Source organism: Equus asinus, chromosome 26 (assembly GCF_041296235.1).
Source record: "Equus asinus isolate D_3611 breed Donkey chromosome 26, EquAss-T2T_v2, whole genome shotgun sequence".
Lineage (NCBI taxonomy): Eukaryota > Metazoa > Chordata > Mammalia > Perissodactyla > Equidae > Equus > Equus asinus.
The window spans coordinates 23041536-23063312 of NC_091815.1; the positions used below are offsets into that span (position 1 = coordinate 23041536).

Consider the following 21777-nt stretch of genomic DNA (forward strand, 5'->3'; position numbering starts at 1 on the left):
GAAATAATCCAAATGTCCTCAAATGGAAGAATAATTTTAAAAATTGTGGTATATTCATGCTATGGAGTACTGCTCAACAGTAAAAAGGAACAAACTGTTGGTACATGCAACAACTTGGATGGACTGCAACGCAATTATGTGGAGCAAAAAAAAAAAAACCAATCACTGAAAGTTATGTACTTTATGATTCCTTTTATATAACACTCTTGAAAGTAAAGAAATTATTGAAATGGTGAACAGATTAATGGTTTCCAGGGCTTAAGGATGTGGGAAGGGGTGAGTGTGGCTATAAAGTGATAGCATAAGGTAGCCTGTGGTGGTTGAACAGTTTTGTATATTGTCATGGATGGCTCCATGAAACTTACACACATGATAAAATTATGTAGAACTATTACATACACACAGAGAAATGAGTGCATGTAAAACTGGTGAAATCTGAATAAATTCTGTGGATTATTTCCAATGTCAATTTCATGGCTTTTTTAAAATTTCTTTTTTTTTTAAGATTGCCACCTGAGCTAACATCAGTTGCCAATCTTCTTTCTTCTTCTTCTCCTTCTCCTATTGTACTATAGTTATGCAAAATATTACCTTTGAAGGAAACTGAGTGAAGAGTACATGGGACCTCACTATATGTTTATTTGCAACTTAATTTGAGTCTATAATTATTTCAAAATAGTTTTTAAAAAACGTAGACCAAAGAAAAATATTACCATTGAATTTATAATTTTTTTAAACTAAATAATAAAAGAAAACATAAGAAACTAATGGGATGAGGTAAAGCTTATAGGGAAATTTATAGTCATAAATATACATATTAGAAAAGAAGAAATGGTAAAAATCAATGATATAAAAATTTTGAAAAAATACAGCAAATTAAACCCAAAGACTAAGAAAATAACAAAAATAGAAAAATAAGTAAAACAGAAAATACCCACATAATAGAGAGTATCGAGAAAGCAAGAAGTCAATCCTTCAAATGATTAATAAACCACCACAAAATTACTCAAGTGAAAAAAGGGCACAAATAACCAAGATCAGGAATATACTGTGCAATATAATGCAGATTTTAGAAAGAGTAAGATTATACCTATTGATCTAAAAGATGTACAAGTTAGACTGTTGCTGTACAAAGTAAGCTAGAGAAAACAATGCACAGCTCAGTGCCATTTAAAAATTTGAACAAAGACAAATAGCTATGTGCGTAATGTTAGTATGAGTAAGGAGATAGGTGCGAAAAGGCTTTGTTGAAATTGTAGATAGGTCTGAAAGATTTGGGGTGGGGGCATGACGTTATTTATGTATCTTTTCATTGTTTACCAGTTGTGAAAATATATTACTTTTGTAACTTGGGTAGAAGAATATAATAAAATCTATATTAAAAATGTATAATGCAAGGTAAAAGAAAAATTCTATTTCTGACAGCTCCTATTCAAATATTAAAATAGAAGTAGAAACAAAACCAGTGCTGAAATTCCAGATACTTTTTCTGTCTTTTTAAAGTCTTCCATTCTCAGAGACTTTTCTCCCTTAGAAAATATCTGCTGATTTTCTCACAGATTTTTAATGATGCAATTTAACGTATCACTTTTTAAAACCTGTAAAAATTACCATAATTCAATGTTTAAAGAAGATCTCTCTCATAGGGGACTGGTGGGGAAGAGATAGAGAAAGGGAAGATTAATGAGATCTTTGGTGAGAGGCATTTCCTTCTGCAGAGCAGGACTGCCTCCCACAGACAAACTAGAGACTTTCCGCAGGGCTTAATATTGAAGGTGTGGAAAAGCTCCTGACCCCAAATACTTAGCTAACTACCTACAATCATCTCCTCAGCTTTATCCTTTTATCCATGTATTCTAGTCAAGTAAATATTTCCCAGATATGTTTATTTCTCACAAATGTTAATAACAATTAGGAGGAAAATGGGTTTCATGGTCAAATTACTTTGTGACAGCTGGAATATACAAGTTGAACTCTGGGGTTTGCTGTTGTCTATTTCTGGACTCTGTATTCTACTCCACTGACCTGTTTGTCTATCCTCAGACAAACAGCACGGTCTTTATTGCCTTGTCATAGAGTTATAGCAAGTCTTGAAATCAGATAACACAAGTCCTCCAGTTTGTTCTTTTTCAGAACAAAAGCTATTCCAGGTCTTCGGATTTCTATACAAATTTTAAAATAATTGTATCAATTTAAAATAAAAAGCATTCTGGTTCTTTGGGGTTGCATTGAATCTGCAAATAAATTTTGGAAAATTTTATCAAAGATATTGAGTTTTCCAATTCACAGCCATGGTATCTCCATTTATTTAGATCTTGTCTAACTTATGTCAGCAACGTTTTGTAGTTTTCCATATAAAGGTCTTTGATATCTTTCCTTAAACTTACTCTTAAGTATTTTATGTTCTTGATACTATTATAAACTGTATTTTTGTTTCATTTTACAATTGTATGTTGCAAATATAAAGTATGGGTAGATGAAGGAGTAGGCCTGACAGATGAAGAGACTTTACAGAAGTAAAGAGAAATTAAAGCCTAAAGTGATACTTAGGACTTTCTGGATGAATTAGAATCTGGAAGAGCCCCGAATGCAGAAGATTTAAACAATACTATCAACCAACTTTACCTAATTAATATTTAATGGTACTTTCAATAACCACAGAATACATTTGCTTTTCAGTTATACAGGAAACACTAAGACCACATGTTGGGCCATAAAACAAGATTCAATAAGTGTCAAAGGACTAACATATAGATTATGTTTTTTAACGTAGAACTAAATAGAGCTCAATGATTAAAGATATATAGGAAAATCCTGTTTTCTTCCAGATGCTTGATAGTCTTAGCTTTGAATTTTAGGTGGATGATTCACCTGGAATTGTTTATAGTATGAAGTATAGGTTGGGGTTCATTTTTTTCTTCACATAAATATTCAGTTGTTCCACTTCTTTTTGTTAAAAAAGACTTTCATCTTCTCCAATGAGTTGCTTTGGCCCTTTTATCAAAAATCAATTGACCATAAATGTATACCTTTATATTTATATCATTTATATTTATATCAGGAATTCAGTTCAAGGCTTTCTTGCCTCCACCCCTCTTAAATATTCCCATAGGCAAGTATGATTTTTATCTTGTCAAGGCTTTTCTTGCTGTCATGGGAGTGAAGGCCTTTCATATTCTTCCATATTCTAATTGCAATGAAAGTTGAAGTTGGGTGCTTGTTTTAATAACCTCCTTCCCACCTCCCATGCACCCTCACGCTGAAATGCATGGCAATGACTGGATTCATTGGCTAGGTTTTAAAGACTCTTCAAGTGAGAAGGAGAAAGGCTATAAATGGAGGAATGCAGTGATACTGCAGCGGGTAGGATAACTCAAGTTCATTTATAAAATAGATCCCATTCTGTCAAATACTGCTAAAAAACAAGAAGGGGACATCTAGAAGATACTGGGGCTTGACTGTGTATTTTAATTTATAGTGCTTTAGTTATTTGAACCCTAGAAATTCCATGTGAATTAACTTGTGTCATATTCCAAGGATCCCTTGCTGTCCAAATCTATTTGGTTCCTGAGTGCAGATCCTAGGAATACTATGCTATCTAAATCAATTTAATTTCCAAGTTTCAGAAAGGGAGTAACAAGTTTGGATAAGGATTGATCAGAAACATTTTGTCCCTAAATTCAGATTGTGACAAATATTTATTATATTTCAACGGATTACTAGATTCAATTTGCTAATTTATAACATGACATATTTTCATAACTGATTCTGGACTTATCTTTTTGTGTTCTCCTAGCAAGTTTTTTTTTTTTTTTTTTTTTTAAAGGGGAACTTCGTGTGTGGGCAGCCTGGATTCTTTTTTTCTGTTCAGGGAAAGGTTCATCCTGAGCTAACATCTGTTGCCAATCTTCCTTTTTTTTTTTTCCTCCCCAAAGCCCCAGGACATAGTTGCATATTCTAGCTGTAAGTCCTTCTAGCTCTTCTATATGAGCTGCCGCCACAGCACGGCAACTGACAGACAGATGCTGTGGCTCTGCAACCGGGAAAGGAGCCCAGGCTGCGAGAGTGGTGAGAACACTGAACTTTAAGCACTAGGCCATCAGGGCTGGCTCTCCCCTAGCAAGTTTTAATATTAGGATTACGATAAATTCATAAAAATAAGGGGCCGGCCCCGTGCCTGAGCGGTTAAATTCACACACTCCACTTCAGCGGCCCAGGGTTTCACCGGTTCGGATCCTGGATGTGGACATGGCACCGCTCATCAGGCCATGCTGAGGTGGCGTCCGGCTTAGCACAACCAGAAGGATCTACAACTAGAATATACAACTATGTACTGGGGGGCTTTGGGGAATAGAAGGAAAAAAAAAAATTGGCAACAGATGTTAGTTCAGGTGCCAATAAAAAAATGCATAAAAAGAGACAACTTGGTATCTCAGTCTATTTCCTTGAAGAGTTACTAAACCATTTCATAGATTTCACCTATAAACATGTCTAGTTTGGCAATCTTCTTTAGATATTCAAAGTATTTTTTGGTCTAATTTTAAAATTTTCCTTTTGGAAGGGAGTCTATTAAGATTTTAGACCCCTTCTCTAGTCAATTCTGATATCAAGTCAATTCAATTTCTTCATAAAAGTCACACATTTTGTTCAGATTTTCAGATATATTATAAAAATGTCTATGGTACTAACTTGTTTTTTAATTGTGATAAAATTCATAGACCATTATTTTCACCATATTAAAGTATACTGTTCAGTGGTTTTTAGTATATTCACAAAGTTGTGCAACCTATACCACTAATCCCAGAACATTTTTATCACCAAAAAAGATATAGTCCTTTTAAATTTAAATATGTAGTCACTTCAGTTTCTCATTCACAATGCTGTCCGTCATCCTAACTTCCCCACCCAAATCACTAGTTTGTCTACTTTTTTCCTGTCAAATAATCAGAATTTCTATTTTATATTACTTTTTCTTTCATTTATTTCTGTATTTTACAACTAATAATGCCTGTCTCTACCCACGTTTTAGATTTATTTTTGTTTTAGCTCCTTGGGTTCTATATTGATCTTATTAATGATCTTTTAGTATTTGAACATATGCATACATATTGGGTTATAAAACTTCCAATACAACTTTGACTGCCACTCACGTTTTTCAATTGTGTTTTCATTTTCATGCACATTTAAACAACGTGTATATTAAGGATTTAGTTCCTTAACCCATGTTAATCAAGAGGGTACACTGAATTAATATTCAGATATTTGATGGCTAGCCTGTTGTTACTATTTTCCCCATTCTGGTCAAATAAGGTGTATTTTCGGCTTTTTTGGGGAACTAATTATTGGGAAAAATATTCTCATCTCTTCCTGCTTTTTTGAGAGCTGTGCTTTCAACCACGCATCCTTACATCCACAGGGTTTCAGACTGCTATTAATCTTTGTGCAGCATAAAAGATGAAGTCAGAATGAAGACCCACATGTACTTTTCCTTTTCCTTTTAAAATTCGATGCTGACTAATGAGTGATGGGAAAAAGTTTTCCTATACTCATGACATTCATTTCTCTTTTTGCATTATGAATTCTTTCATTTAGACAAAGGTAAACAACATAATTAAAATCCTTTCCACAAATAATAATGAAAATAATTATGAAAATTAGTTATCAATGATAATAGTGGACTTTTACTAAACATTTACTACGTGATAGGAATAGTTTTAAGCACTTTATATTTATTAATTCATTGAAACCTCACAATAAACCAATACATACAGTATGATTATATTTACTAATACAGAAGAAGTAAAATGCCACTAACATACATAAGTAAAAAGTAAAAAAAATATCTGGAAGGATAAACAACACTTTGATAACAGTGCTTAATTACCTTTCTTGCATGAGATTGGGGTTAGGATTGATGAAAGAAACAAAACAGTTTACGAGGAGAAAGTATGCATAATTTCAGCAATTAAAACAGGTGTTTTAAAAGAAAACAAACAGGTATCCAAAGATAAACTTTGGGTCATATTAATCAGGGCAGATTTTATAACTGCAAACATTTAGATGCAACCATAATATGAATAATAGTCATTTTAAAAAGTCATTAAATATAAGTCATTAAAAATAATAAAAATCTCTATGGAAATGGCCATGATATTTTGGATGATAAAAGCAGGTGAAAGTACAATATGCAGGCCATACCTACACTTTCTTGAAAAACAAAGTCTGGTAGGGCTTGCTCTAGCAACTGGAGAGTAGTCGTCTAGAGTTGGTATGATTACAATCTTGGCTTTTTAGTTTCTGGTTTCCTGTTTCATAATAAGAAAATATAAATTTGTGAAACAAAACAAAAAGATTAACACTGACTTCAACAAAATTATAATTCTACCAGGAATTAAAAAATACAAGGTCACATAATTTGAGCAGTGTAATACTGGTGTAAGCACAAATATATGGGTCAGAAAAGAAAGGACAGCCCTGAAACACAAGCAGATATAAACAAGGATATAACGTATCACCACGAAGGTAGAACAAAATAATGGGGAAGGAAAGAATTATTGAACAACTGCCATCAGTACAACATGGGGGGAGGTGGGAGATGGGCAAATATCAGTTTTGAATTTGAATCCATTACTTAGAGTGAAATACATTTGGATTAAAAATAGACAAAATAAAATTAAGAAACAAAAAATAGTGAAAGCGAGTAACTATCAAACATGAATTTTTTTGTTTAAAATATTAGGAAGGTGATAAGAACTTCAACTTTCATTATTCATCAGTATGAATTCCCTGATGACGAATGAGATCTGAGCCACTACTAAACGCCTTCCCACATTCCCTACAGTTATAGGGCTTTTCACCAGTGTGAATTCTCAGATGTCGAGTAAGGTTTGAACATTTATTAAAGGCCTTTCCACATTCATTACATTCATACGGCTTTTCATCTGTGTGAATTCTCTGATGTTGAAAAAGTTGTGAGTTCTGAGTAAAGGCCTTCCCACATTCAAGACATTCAAAAGGTTTCTCACCAGCATGAATTCTTTGATGTTGACGAAGTTGTGAGCTCTGCGTGAAAGCCTTCCCACATTCCTTACAATCGTAGGGTTTCTCCCCAGTGTGAATTCTCTGATGATTAGTAAGTGCTGAGCCACTACTAAAGGCTTTGCCACATTCCTTGCACTCATAGGGTTTCTCACCAGTGTGAATTCTCTGATGCTGAACAAGTTTTGAGCTCTGCGTAAAAGCTTTGCCACATTCCTTACATTCATAGGGTTTCTCGCCCGTGTGAATTCTGACATGTTGAAAAAGCTGTGAGCTCTTAGTAAAGGCTTTCCCACATACTTTACATTCATAGGGTTTTTCACCCGTGTGAATTCTCTGATGGTCAATAAGATTTGAGCAATAACTAAAGGCCTTCCCACATTCTTTACATTCATAGGGTTTCTTACCAGTATGAATTCTCTGATGTTGAGAAAGGTATGAGCTACAACTGAAGGCCTTCCCACATTCCTTACATTCAAAGGGTTTTTCACCAGTGTGAATTTTCAGATGTCGAGTAACATGTGAGCCGCAACTAAAAAATTTCCCACACTCCTTACATTCATAAGATTTTTCACCAATATGAATTTTCTGATGTTGAATAAATTGTGAATTCTGACTAAAGACCTTTCCACATTTCTTACATTCATAGGGTTTCTCTTCATTATTAATTATTTGATGCAGAGTAAAGAATGTCTGTTGAATAAACGTGGGCATGTATTCATGAGTGAATATTTCTTGACTGAAATGCCCATTTTGATATCCCAGTTGTCTTTCAAAGTGGCTTCTATATTCCAAAACATCTCTAAAATTGGAGCACTCAAGGCCATGCTTTGTAAGTCCCATTATCTCCCTCTGGCATGATTCTATTTCGTAAACTTCCTTTTTTAGAGATAATAGCTTCGTTTCACACATTGATTCCAGATCTGAAAGAAAATGAAATGGTAAATATTCTTTTCCCCTCTTATTTGTGACAAATTAAACTTTTATAACAGAAATGGAAAAATTAAAGTAAAAATAATATCTAGTAGTAAATGGCATACAGTTTTCAAGTATATCTGTTTAATCTGAAAAATGGACAAGACATGCAAAGATATTAATGAGATACAATGCAGGAAACAGAGGGAGGAGACTATGGAAATAGGAAACCGCAATGATTCTCAAATATTGATGTGCATCAGAATCGTCTAGAAAGGTTGATAAATATACAATGCTTGCACATATGAAAGATAACTAGTTATAATTACATCTATAGAAGCATGCATGCATGTGTATGTAAGAAATAGAGTGTATCATCATATGACATGTATTACAAAAAGTGGGTAATTTTCTGACCTCCACTAAAGGTCTCCCGAAAGGAATAAATGCATATAGAGGAAGATTCTTGGGCTCTGCAGCATAATAAAGAATAAATTTGGTCTTTGTCCCTGGTTCCTAACACAGAGCTTCAAAACCTTTTGGAATTTTCAGAGTGACAGGAGCGGTTTTTGTTATGCTAATGAGGTGACTCATGGTAGGTCCCTAGATAGCTTCAGGATGGGGACTGGTCACCAGAAAGACCAAGAAAGTGATTAGAGGATTGGAACTTTCAGCTACTCGGCCTCTGGGGGGGTGAGGGGGCCAGAGATTGAGTGGCCAATGACTTAACCAATCATGCCAATGTAAGTAAACCCCAATAAAAACTCTGGACTCCAAAGCTCAGTGGAGCCTTCTGGTTGGTGGACACACTTTGACTCCACAGGGGGAGGGTGTGGAACTTCTGCATCCAGAAACCTTCCAGAAGCCTACCAGACCTCACCCTAGTATATATCCCTTATAGTAAAACTGCAATCATAAGTATAGAGCTCTCCTGAATTCTGTGAGTCCTTCTTGCAAATTATTGAACCTGCAGGGGCCATGCAAATCCTTGAATTTATAATTGGTCAGAAGTGTGGGTGGTCTGAGGAGCCCCTGAGATTTGAGCTGGTGTCTGAAGTGAGGGCAGTCTGCTGTAGGACTTTGCCATTAACCCGTGGAGTCTACACTAACTCTGGGTAGTTAGTGTCAGAATTAAACTGCAGCACACCCTGTTGGCATGGAAACAGAATAGGATATAGTGGGTGAAATTTGAAAGAGATTATGGAGGGTTAGCCACAGACACCCTCCCTCAGGGGAATACCCTGAGATAAGTCTAAGACATTGAACAACTGATGTGAGTGACAGATAGGGAAGACTCAGAATATGTTATGTGCTGGGGACTCAGTGAAAATACTGTTTGCCCTGGAATTTTGTGATGCTGATCTTGGGAGAAGAGAGAGACCTGCTCATGTACCACTGCAGTGACTGAGACGGGAGGGAGCTAAAGTTTAAGGCAGATGGAAAGAAAATAAGACAGAGTGCAAAAGACTGCCATGGAGAGATGACAAGAACCAGAAGCAGACTGATGGGAGCTGGGTCCCAACTCTGACCATTACTCTATGTTCCCAGGCAATGATTTAACCTTTCTAAGTCCCCGTTTCTTCATCTGTAAAAGGGATATAATCGTTAACTCATGATTACTGGGAGGGTAAGGAAAAACATATGTAAATGTCTTAGAGTAAGTTCAGTATTTGATAGCTATCATTATGAAAGCATTTCTTACCAAAAATGGGGACTTAAGGCAAATTAAACGGTTTGAAGACATCAAAATGGAGCCTACTGGAACATCTCCAGCCAGAAACAGGGAATTCATTCTAGCATCTTTTGTCTCCTACCTTTATATGATCTTTCAGCAACTTTCATCTAGTTAAGCTCCTAAGTAACTTTTAAACTAGCCTCTTCTATCTCTCCTGCCAATGCCCTCCTCCAAACCAGAATCACCTCTTACTCAGACCACTGAGGCAGCCTCCTAACCCAGTCTCCCCACCAAGGTCTCATCCTTTTTAATCTATTCAGGGACCACAATGACATTTGGCCTGGCCTTCCACTGCTCAACACCCAAACTCCTCATAGTCACTGGCAGTGTGGTTCCTACCTGTCTCTCTAACCTCGACTCACACTCCACTCTCGTTTGCTCACGGGGCCCGGCAACACTGGCTTGCTTTCAGTTCTTCAAACACACCAAGCTTTCCCCTCCTGGAAGGGCCTTCGCAGAGGTTCTTCCCTCTGCCTGGAGTTTTCGTCTTTATTAACACATTAAACAATGAGACCTAGCAGTCAGCCTAGTACTATGGGAATTCTGAAATAGTGATGAGAATAAATGATATTTCGATATGTCTACAACAACAGTAAAATGATATGCAAATACCTGTGATTTCCAGTCATGTCCAAGTCACAGGAACTACCCCTACTACTCCTATGGGTTGTTGCATACACCATAAATGGAAGAAATGCTAAATTTCAATTAGAGGTTACTAAGTATAAAGATGCATTTTTTCCTTCTCATCCAAGTTCATGGACTGCTTAAATTCTATCCAAAAGAATCCAAAATTAGCAATCTCTTGAGTTAGACTGATCCTTTAAAAACATAATGTCGCTCCTCTGCTCAAATCATGTCATTCCAAATAGAATGGCTTTACATTTCATCCAGAAAAGAATTCAAAGCCCATCCCAAGGCCCACAAGACCCCAAGTCATCTGCAGGCACACCCTCCCTCCCACCAGCACCCAGCACACGAACACACCTACATCCTGCTGCTCTCCTCATCTCTGTTCACACAATGCCCTCTGCTCCTTCTGCTCCAGCCACAATGCCAGGAGCTCAAAAGCGCCTAACTCAAGGACTGGGTTCTTCCTGTTCCTTTTGTCTGAGTCTCAGATACTTACATTACTTGTTCCCTCACTTCCTTCAGGCCTTGATTAAAATATCACCCCATCAGAGAGGCCTTCTCTAACCTCCCTTCACAGCACCTATCACCCTCTGATGTTATATACACCTATCTTTTCTCTCACCTTCTAGAATATAGGCTGCAGCAGAGCAGAGCTTTGAATGTTTCGTTCAGGACTATAATCCCAGCACCCGGACCAACGCTTAGCATACAGTAGTGCTCAATAAATGCTCTTCTTGTCCTCCTCCTTTATATCAAATCTCTTCTCTGCCACCTCTTTCTTTCCGATATAGACACAGATGTTTTTGTTTTTCCCCACATTGTCTCTACGGACAGTGACTGCAGTCACTTGCAAGGCTCCTACCACTGTTCCATTCTGGATTAATGCCACTTCGGCATAGTTAGCCCCTGACTTTCCGCTAAGCTCCCTGTCTGATTCTCTTTTACTAGATTCTACTTTGTAAAAGTTATTTATGGATATATTTTAGCACCATTTTTTGACTCCAAGTTCTTAACAGCTGACATAATTAGCCAACTGCAGCAGCTGACAGACCCCCTTACACAAATTAGGAAATCCAAAAACGTTGGATAAAGGAAAACTGCACAACAAACTGATAAGAAAATGTCATTGGCAGGCAGCTATAACAAAGACCAGTACTTGGAGGGGAGGGCCGTGGAGATACACACACACACACACACACACACGCACACGCGCGCACACACACGGATATTATTTTGGGAGTGGGAATAGAAGACATTTAGATGAGTCTAAAAGGAAGAGAAGCTAGGAAGGAACTGAATCTAAAATACAGGTAAAAGAGTTTTCTTTGGAACGGAAGCGAAGGGCACTTTCTACCTGAAATTAAGAGGTGGGTTGGAGAAGAGTAGTAGAAAGAGTAGTAAGCGAGGGAAGGAATGAAACAGCTATCTGTAAGCGCATGCTAAAAGGACTTAGTTGTTCCCAGAGACCGAGGGTTTTGATGGGAGCTTCCAAGATAGCATCTCAAAGGTGCTGTTTCTTCACTGATCAGCTGAGTAATTACCTGTAATGCCCCACCCTGTCCAATCATTTCTCACTCACCTGAACACAGGCCTCTTGTCAGCTCTCTGCCAACCATCCAGGGCTCTTTCCCTTGTTCCAATAAGGAGATAACTTGAGGCTTAGGAATATAAAATCCTGCTCACAAGAAAAGACATGGAACATGGTTATGCTGTGGGTAAATCAGATGCAGAAATAAGATCCTGTCCCTTGAGGATCAAGGAAGAGATGCCACTACAGGAACAGCCAAAGAAAGAAGAAGATGAAGCTTCAGCCATAGCCAACTGCAGCTGCCCATCTCCCACTCTTCCTTTGCATTTCAGCTCCAACCCTTGATTTGGGACTAGGGAGCAGAAATTTAGCTGGCCACTTGAAAAGCAGCTGAGAAATTCACTGTGGAAGAAGCAGACATTCCAGAGGAGATCTTTAAATGACTGGTATAGATGTCCTTACCCATCGACACCAGGTTGCTATAGTTCTCCAGCATCACATCTCTGTACAAGTCCCTCTGAGCAGGGTCCAGGCACTCCCACTCCTCCTGAGAGAAGTCCACAGACACATCACTGAACGTCACAGATCCCTGAAATAACACATACACGTATTACTTGTGTAATAAAAGAAATACTCTAGAGACTATTGTGCTTGGATTGTGGGATAAAGCAAATGAGCAGTTACATTGATGTCACTGAGAACCAGAAGCTTTGGGTCTCAGAAATAGAAGCAAGAGTAATCAGTTTATTTTATATTTAAAAAACAAATTCCTGACTCAGCCCATTGAAAAGGCCTAGAAACAATAATTAATCCAGTAGCAATGAACATCTCTAGTATCTAGATTGTAGTCTCTAAGTACCATGTTCAAATAAAAGGAACCAAGGCTATTTGGGGAAAGAGAGGATCTCAGGATTGAGTTAGAAATGTACAGGATGAGCCTCAACATTCTGTTCTATCAGAAAGCAAGAGAGTTATCAAAAACTGTTAGCATCATGTTCAAAGGACTCAGGAGCCTCCCACTGGCCAAAAATGGTATAATTTGAGGATCAAATGTCATAGGCTGATCAGTTCGAAAATGTTTAAATCCATGCGCTCATAATAATAATGGACAAAAAATTACTGGTCACCTTTGTAGGAGTCTAAGAAACCAATTCGGTATTTTAAAAACTGGTAAACAAAGGGAAAAAAATCAAACATTCTTTCCTATATGAACTGTCTTTCAGGATAATCAAACAGTTGATGAGAAGTTTTATTTTTCAGATACTATTCCACCAAATCTATGAAAAAGGAATGACAGAATTAAAATATCATTTGTAACCTAATGAATCTAGACAATAATCATCAATGGTGGCTAACATTACAAAAGAAAGAGAATCAGATATAATGCGCCTCCTGATGGAATCATACATCACCACCTATGAAATATTCTTTTTCTTTTTTTGGAGGAAGAGTAGCCCTGAGCTAACATCTGCCACCAATCCTCCTCTTTTTGCTGAGGAAGACTGGCCCTGAGCTAACATCCATGCCTACCTTCCTGTACTTTATATGTGGGATGCCTACCACAGCATGGCTTGACAAGCCTGGGATCTAAACCGGCGAACTGTGGGCCGCCAAAGCAGAACATGCGACCTTAACTGGTGCACCACCAGGCCAGCTTACCTATGAAATATTCTTGACAAAAAAATCCCACCTGAATCTGATGAAGCTTCTGGACCTAACTGCTAATTTTCAGGAAACACTTCAATGATACCACAAAGATGCAATCAGCAAAATCTAAACAGTGGACAAATGAATCAGATTTTTTTCTTTTCTAACAAAAAAAACTGCACAGAAGAGCCAGCCATGGTGGCCTAGTGGTTAAGTTTGGCACACTCCACTTTGGCAGCCCGGGTTTAGTTCTTGGGCACGAACCTACAACACTTGTCTGTCAGTGGCCATGATGTGGAGGCAGCCAACATACAAAAAGAGGAAGACTGTCAACAGATATTAGCTCAGGGTGAATCTTCCTCAGCAAAAACAAAAAACAAAAAAAAACCTGCACAGAAAGAAAAGAGATGAAAGGGGTAAGAGACTCGAGAGACATATCAACCAACTGCAGTACATAGTCCTTTTTTGGATTTGAATTCAAATAAACAATTTAAAAAATTAGACATTTATGGAAATCTGTACACTGAATAGTGATGATATTGACAAATTATTTTTAACTTTTTTAGATTCAGTAATGGTGAATTGTTGTTTTTAAAAAATAATCCTGGGGCCGGCCCAGTGCTGCAGTGGTTAAGTTCGCACGTTCCGCTTCTCAGGGGCCTGGGGTTCACCGGTTCGGATCCTGGGTGCAGACATGGCGCCGCTTGGCACACCATGCTGTGGTAGGCGTCCCACATATAAAGTAAAGGAAGATGGGCACGATGTTAGCTCAGGGCCAGGCTTCCTCAGCAAAAAGAGGAGGACTGGCAGTAGTTAGCTCAGGGCTAATCTTCCTTAAAAATAAATAAATAAAAATTAAAAAAATAAAAAATAATCCTTATCTTCTAGAGATACATACCAATTTGTATGTGCTGCAAAATAATCCTGCAGGAGAGAGGGTAGGGAGTGTGCAGGGAGGAACCAGGTAGTGGTATAGATGAAAGAAGACTGACTCTGAGTTGATAATTATTGAAGCTGAATGGTGAGTATACGGTAGTTCATATGACTACTCTACTTGTCTGTGCCTGCAATTTATCATAATAAAGCTTTTTTAATGGGAAGTGGTAGAAAACAGCTACAATAGAATATTTGCAGAGTAACAATCATATGTATAGCATTGATTTAAATAAACAAAACTGTGATATACCTCTGTTGTGGGAAAGGAAGTAGAGTGTGACATAGCAAATTTCCTCTCCACTATAGTCCCCGGGAGACAGCTGAGAAAAGAGATGCTCAATTATTGAATGAATGAAAATGTTAATGCTGGGTCAAAATAAGAGGGGCACCTAGGAACGGTATAGGAGTATCTGGCTAGAAGGAGAAGAAATGGGGACCAGGATCCTGAAGGGGGACCCTGATAGCCAGAAATGTCAGGAGAAGGAAAGCAAGTGCTCACGTGCTCTTTAAATTTTTTTTTTTATTTCTTAAAAAGAATTGAATGTCAGGAAGATAAGAAAAAGCACCAACTCACCTGGGCCATGGCTTTCAGTATTGCAGGAGATGATCAGTCCTCCTCGGGCCTGTTCTCCTGAAAAAGGAGAGTGTCCTGAGCAGGCAGGCCTGGGGCAGCAAAGAAATGCTCCAGAAACACACTGGCCATACAGCTCTCAGACTGACCAGGTAAAACCACCTCCACTTCCCTTGATCTTATAATACAACTCTAGGTAGCGGGAGTATGGAACAAATCCTACTCCTTCCTCAACTCCAAAAACCCTAGGCTTTAGCTACAGCAAGATGGATCCTGGCTAGTGGAGCCAAAGGAATACAGACTCAAATTCCCTCTCCTTCACCCAAGCACTCAGCTTCCTCCCTCGGCCAAGTGATTCAGGCCAGACCTTGCCCCACCTCAGCGATGTTGCTGCTCTGAACCCAGACAGAGCTGCTATGATCTGCCCTGAGCACATCCCTTCTCTGCAACCCTCAGGCCCCCAGGCAGCGCCCTTTGGCCAGGACCTACCCTCTGACCAGAAGGACTAGACTTCCCTTCAAGTTTTCTCACTTCTCAAGCCCAAGAAAGTCAGTCAACTTCTCTCACCACACAACCACACCCACACAGACACACTCCTCATTCTTATGTTCTAGCTGTTTTGTAAAAATAAATAAACTTTGTTAACATGTTTTTGCCATGCAAAACAGTCAAAATGTCAGCTTTTCAGTAAGCTCTTTCTTACCTATACATATTTATATAAATTTCTCTTTTTTCTATAACTTCAGTGCTTTCATTTGTTACACTTAAATCTTTAATCAATTATTTTACTTTGGTATAAGATTATTTGATAAAAGACTATGGTCTAAGATTGTAAATTATAATTTTATCTTAGTATAAAATGTGAGTTAGGAATCCTACTTAATTTTCCCCCCAGAAGAAGTTACCCAGGTCCAGCAAAGTCACATGTGAATAACATAATATTTCATGGGCCTTAAATGCACCACTATTTTAAAGAAACTTTATATAAGATATAACCTGACTTCAGATATGTTGAAATGCGAGACTAAAAAAAAACAAGGGAGCCTTAGAACAGATGACTATGGAATGTATTTTCCATACTGATTTAAATGCTGCAATTATCATAGATGATACATGTTTGTATTTACTTGTGGTTCTACTTTGGTTCAGTGATCCATTAAATGTTTTGACAGCATCACATCCTCTATTTATTATAATTTAAGAATATGTTTTAATGTCTTAATAGAAGACCCCTCCACTACACACCTATTAGAATGGCCAAAATCCAGAACACTGACAACACCAACTGCTGGAGAGGCGCAACAGGAACTCTTTCGTTGCTGGCGGGAATGCAAAATGGTACAGCCACTTTGCAAAACAGTTTGGCACTTTCTTAAAAACATACCCTTATTATGCGATGCAGCACTCGAGCTCCTTGGTATTTACTCAAAGGAGCTGAAAAATTACGTCATGCGAAAACTTGTACACAGACGTTTATAGAAGCTTTATTCATGATTGCCAAAACTTGGAAAAAACCAACATGTCCCTGAGTGGGTGAATGGTTAAATAAATGTGGCACATCTAGACACTGGAATATCATTCAGTGATAAAAAGAAATGATCTATGGGAGTCATGAAAAGACAGTAAATATTACTAAGTGAGAGAAGCCAGTATGAAAAGCTATATACGGTATGATTCCAACTATATGACACTCTGGAAAAAGCAAAAATATGGCGAGAGTAAAAAGATCAATGGTTTCCAGAGGTTAGGAGGGAAAGAAAAAGGGAGGGGTGAACAGGCAGAGCACAGAGGATTTTTAGGGCAGTGAAACTACTCTGTATGACACCATAATGGTGGATACATATCATTAGACATTTGCCCAAACCCACAGACTGTACAACAGTAAGAGTGAACCCTAATGTAAACTATGGACCTTGGGTGATAATGATGTGTCCATGTAGGTTCATCAATCGTGCCAAATGTGCCACTCTGGTGGGGGATGTTGACAATGGGCTACGCATGTGTGGAGGCAGGTGGTATATGGGAAATTTCTGTACCTTCCTCCCCAGACTGCTGTAAACCTAAAACTGCTCTAAAAAAATAAAGTCTTTTTTTAAAAAAGTTCTGGTTCTGAAGCCTGTCTAGACGCAAAAAAGTAAATAACCCCTTATCACTCATCTTTTTCAAGAGTTTCCATATGAACACAGATCAGTAAAAATATTATACTGCATAAAATGAATACATTAAGGAGTTCTGACATATTTATGATGTTGAGTCATATGCTTTGATTTCAGTACTTTTTGGAATGTTTAAAACCACATGATATACCATTAAAGCAGCAGATTCATCAAAAATTAAAATGCCAAGTGATCAACTATTAGAAAGAACACAGGATGACAACATTTATAAACCACTGGCAGGAATTTAACCAGTACAACCATACTGAGGATCAGTCCAGCATTATCTAGGAAATTCGAAGATACACACATATCCTATGGCCCAGCAATTCCATCTGTATGTTTATACCCTAGGAAAGTATGCATATGTGCGCCAGGGTACTTAGAAAAATACGTTTAGAGCAGCCCCTTCAAAGGAGCCGAAAATTGGAAATAACCAATGTCTAAACTATAGCTATATATAACAACTGACCACAAGGGTGAGACTAAGAAATATAATATTGTGTAAGAAAAGCAAGACCCAAAACAACAGGACACAGTACAATTTCATTTCTATAAAGTTAAAAAGGCAAAACTAAACTATATTATTTAGGGATGTGTAGATATGTAGCAAACTATTTTTTTCAAAAAAACCAACATGAAAATAATTATCACCAAAGTCAAGATAAGGTTTACCCAAAGAGATGAAGAGGATTGGTTTATTCTGGGGACAGGACTAACAGGGCCTTCTGGAGTGCTGAAACAAGCTTTTGTTATAGAGAGGTTCCCTTTATAATTACTTCTTAAACTATATGTCTATATTTTAAGCACTTTTGCATATGTATGTAATATTCAAGAATTTAAAAAAAGAAAAAGACTCTATAATAGCTACAAATAATTTTTAGTGAAAACGAAAGATAGGAAATGATAAATGCTGTAAGATTCCAACCTTGAAACAATGCATACTATATGTACACAGGAAACTTATTAGAAAGAAATCGATCAAAATATTGACAGTGGTTATGTCTGGGTAGTAGTTTACTTTTGCTTCTTGTAACTTCCTATTTTCCAAATTCTTTAAAATAATCATGTTTTATGTGTGTGTTTAAAAAGAAAGTAAAACAGTATACGGGAGAAACTGAGCTATTTTCTAAATTAACATGAGAACATGGAGGAGGAAATGAGGGAGAATACTGGGATCTGTGTGTCCACACCCAGGGCTTCCCGTCATTCTCTTGGATGGAAACGTGTAGGAACCAGGTCACTTGATGAGTCTGTGTTAAACAAGACCATCCGGGAGAAGGAAAGCAAAAGGCAAACCCCAGCACACCTTGAATTTGGCTTGGTCAACAGCCATTCCTCCTCCTTCCTCTGGGGACCTCTGAGAAGAGCAGGAAGGGGAAAGGAATCCTGAGACGCCAGGCCTTTCTTGCAGCCCAGACTGACAAGATTAGAAGGGTCTGGACCCACACCCACCACCCGTGGAGAGGAGGGATGGAGAGAGGTCAGAGGAGTCTGGGCTGTCCTGAGCATTCCTGGTGTCAGAAGGGGGAAAGTCTCTGCTGCCTGCCACCAAAATCTGTCCTGACTTCACACATCAGCCACGGGGACACACACGCTGTCACCCTGGCACAATTACAGGCACCCTCCAACCGCACACAAAGTGTCACAAAAAGTTACATGATCACACTCACTCATCCCCACGGTCACAGACATCCAGTACACAGTGCTGCTAACATGCAGTCACAACCCCACACACACAGCCCTCCGATAACACAGTCACAGCCGCATAATCACAGATTCTCTACACTCCCCCCGTCCCACACTATGTCACACAAAGTTATACGAACGCACACAATCACGGTCCCTCCACGAGGACACACACAGCGCCGCACATTATCACAGTCACACACCTACAACGAGAATATCCAGTCACATCAGCACAAAGAGCTCCGCGCATGGTCACAGACACAATGACACACCCACCACAGGGACAGACAATCACACCCGCACACACGGCGCCGCACAGTCACGTAAGGTCACAATCGCACACATGGAATCTCACACCTCTTGCCCCCTCCCCCAGCCCAACCTACTCACACAGGCCTGAGACTCCGGACCCGCCCAAACTGTCCCTTCAGATCCTCAGGGACTCACCTGAAAGCCTAGTCAAGCCCCCGAGACCTAGGCCGCTCACCTTGCGCTTCCCCTTCTCCGGAGGCCGAGGATCCCGCAGGCAAGTGAACGGGCGACCCTGTTCCCGCGGGAGTCTCTGGGAAATGTAGTCTGGATCCGCCGGCCAAGATGGCGGCGGGCCCTCGGGTTCCCCGCCAGCGCACAGCCCGCGCCAAACCCGCATCCCGGCTTCTCTCCCCGAGTCGCTGTTAGGAGTCTTCGAGATCCAGACGCAGGCTCGGAGTGAGGCTCCCACACGAGGCAGGCCGCAGACCCTGGAGACAAGCTTCCTCCATTGACCCGGCCAATCCCAAGGAACCATGTGTTCCCTGAGAAATAGAAAAAAGTCGCCGGGTTCGCGCCAGAAGTTGATTAGTGCCGCAAGAACTTCTGGGAAGTGTAGTTTAGAGCCGGAAAGGGCTAGGTGCCAGCGCTGGTAGATGACTTTCTGCGCTGAGCTGTCCACCGAGAAGCGCGGAGCGGAGCCGCGCCCAAGAGTCTTCCGGGAGCTATAGCCCGCTCTGTGAATACTCGGGACTGACTGACTACATCGCAGTTTCTGCCTTCGTCAGTGGATGAGAGAGGCGGGGCACGGCGCTGCTCACTAGCGGAAACCTGGGAGTCCCAGACCCGAACAGCACCGGGGAAAGTGAAGGAGAGTAATCCAGGAGCCCGGAATGGGGCTTTTGGGAACCGGTTCTCCGGAGCATCAAGCAGTGTGTGTGTTGGGGATGGGATGGTAGTGGTGACTCTGAGGATGGCCCGTGTGTGTAAGGCCATAGGTGAAATTGGATGTTACCTCACTTGCTTCTCTGGAAAATGATTCTGGGGGCGCGTCTTCTTGTACCATCAATTTTACGTGAATATTGGAGACGCAAAAAGCAAACCAGTTGGTCTGACACTTGGTTTCAAACGTGGTTTTTATAAAATCATGTTTCTGTTCTTTGCAAATGATTGTGGATGCCACACTCTCTGACGCCTTAGGGATATTGTTTTCATACGTACAATTTCAGTCTCTCTCTGCAGCGTTTAGAGTTGTACTTTTTTCCTCTCCAGTCTTCCATGGTTTGAGCCTTGACTCCCTTAACTAGGAAAAGAAAAAAAAAAAAGATTTATTAGTGTGATCAGTACAACAGCTTTGATATGAATCCTACCCCCTTTCACCACTTGGGAACAATTCAAAGTCACAAATGGGGACCAAAACAGCAGACTCCAGTTTCAGTAAAGTTCAGAGAAAGGAAAAGTCCACGAACTCCAAAATACACATGAGTGCTTCCCAATACAGTTGAGATTGGATAGAAGCGTGTCAGAGGATAAGGACTGGTAAGCAGAGGTGAGAAGTAGTGCTTAGGAGCTCGTGAACCTATTCGAGAAAACACCAGATATAGGGGGTGAAATCATTCCAGGAAAGGGAGGAACTTATACTGAAGTATAAACGTTGGAGAAGGAACTGCCGTAAAGAGAGTAGAGGTCAAGCAGAGTAATATCAGGTGGAACCAATGTGCCAAGATTAGGACAGTCGTGTTTAAGGGAAAATTGATCCAGAAAAGTAAAATATGCCTTAATTTTGACCGAAGTTATTTGGTCTGTAAGATGAAGACACTTGAGCATCTAGAGAAAACCTCGAGTTGCTTAAAGGAGAGAAACTACTGAATATTTAGCACCAGAAGTCAGTGCAACAAAACCAAAAGAATAACAAAGAAAGAGAGTGAAAGCCAAAGATTTTTGTCCACGATGAAGCTGCAATTCAGGTGTAATTTAGGGTCACCCTAAAATGAGGATGTGAACTAGGGCGACTTGAGAACCAGGGCAGTAATATAAAGGATAGGCTGGTTTAAGCTAATAGAATAAGCAGAGAATGATCATTAAAATATAAAAAATAGCTACAAACAAACCAAAAACAAAAACCACTAAAAGTGTTGGCTGAGCCTGGCATGAGTGGAAGAGGATGGAAGAAGTAGAGTAGAATAAGTATGTAGGGTTTGATGGAGCAGCCGTGTGTGAGAATTCTTTAGGACAAGAAAGAAGGGCATCGATACGGCTATTTCAGAGATGAGGGGGAAAAGAGACCTGTGGGGAAGACAGTAAAATGTGAAATAAAATGGCTTGTTAGGAAGATTGTATGCTTCAGATTTTGACAGGCCTGAGATTCAAATCCTACTTCTGAAAATGACCATTTGTAACCTTGAGCAAATGATTTGTGCTCTATGCGCAAGATATTCCATATCATCAAAAATCTTGGTAACAGTATTTTTTTCTCAGGAGTGTCGCATGGATCAGAGAAAATGTGCGAATTAGCTTACACAAAATAAGTGGTGAAGGCTATTATATAAAACACTTCCCAACTCGTGCTTTAAGGCCAGTATTACCCTGTTGCCAAAATCAGACAGAGAAATTATGAGAAAAGAAAACTAGAGACAAATATCCGTTATGGAGATAGACACAAAAATCCTCAAAAGTTACT

General features: G+C 39.2%; 1 protein-coding gene across 9 annotated transcripts; it reads right to left on the reverse strand.

Annotated features, from left to right (window-relative positions):
* Window positions 1-5709: 5709 nt before the first annotated feature.
* Window positions 5710-19852, reverse strand: LOC139042142 (zinc finger protein 383). Of its 9 annotated transcripts, none has more exons than XM_070498492.1 (6): window positions 19336-19844; window positions 15007-15063; window positions 14683-14752; window positions 12312-12438; window positions 11901-11996; window positions 5710-7961 (listed from the first exon to the last, which is right to left on the reverse strand). In XM_070498492.1, exons 3-6 carry the CDS (start codon window positions 14713-14715, stop codon window positions 6766-6768), a joined length of 1452 nt encoding a protein of 483 aa, XP_070354593.1. In that variant the 5' UTR covers window positions 14716-14752; window positions 15007-15063; window positions 19336-19844; the 3' UTR covers window positions 5710-6765. The 9 variants fall into 9 exon arrangements, with proteins under 9 accessions (XP_070354593.1, XP_070354592.1, XP_070354594.1 ...); XM_070498491.1 differs by having other exon boundaries at window positions 19296-19435; XM_070498493.1 differs by having other exon boundaries at window positions 15007-15095; window positions 19296-19352.
* Between the last annotated feature and the right edge of the window lie 1925 nt (window positions 19853-21777).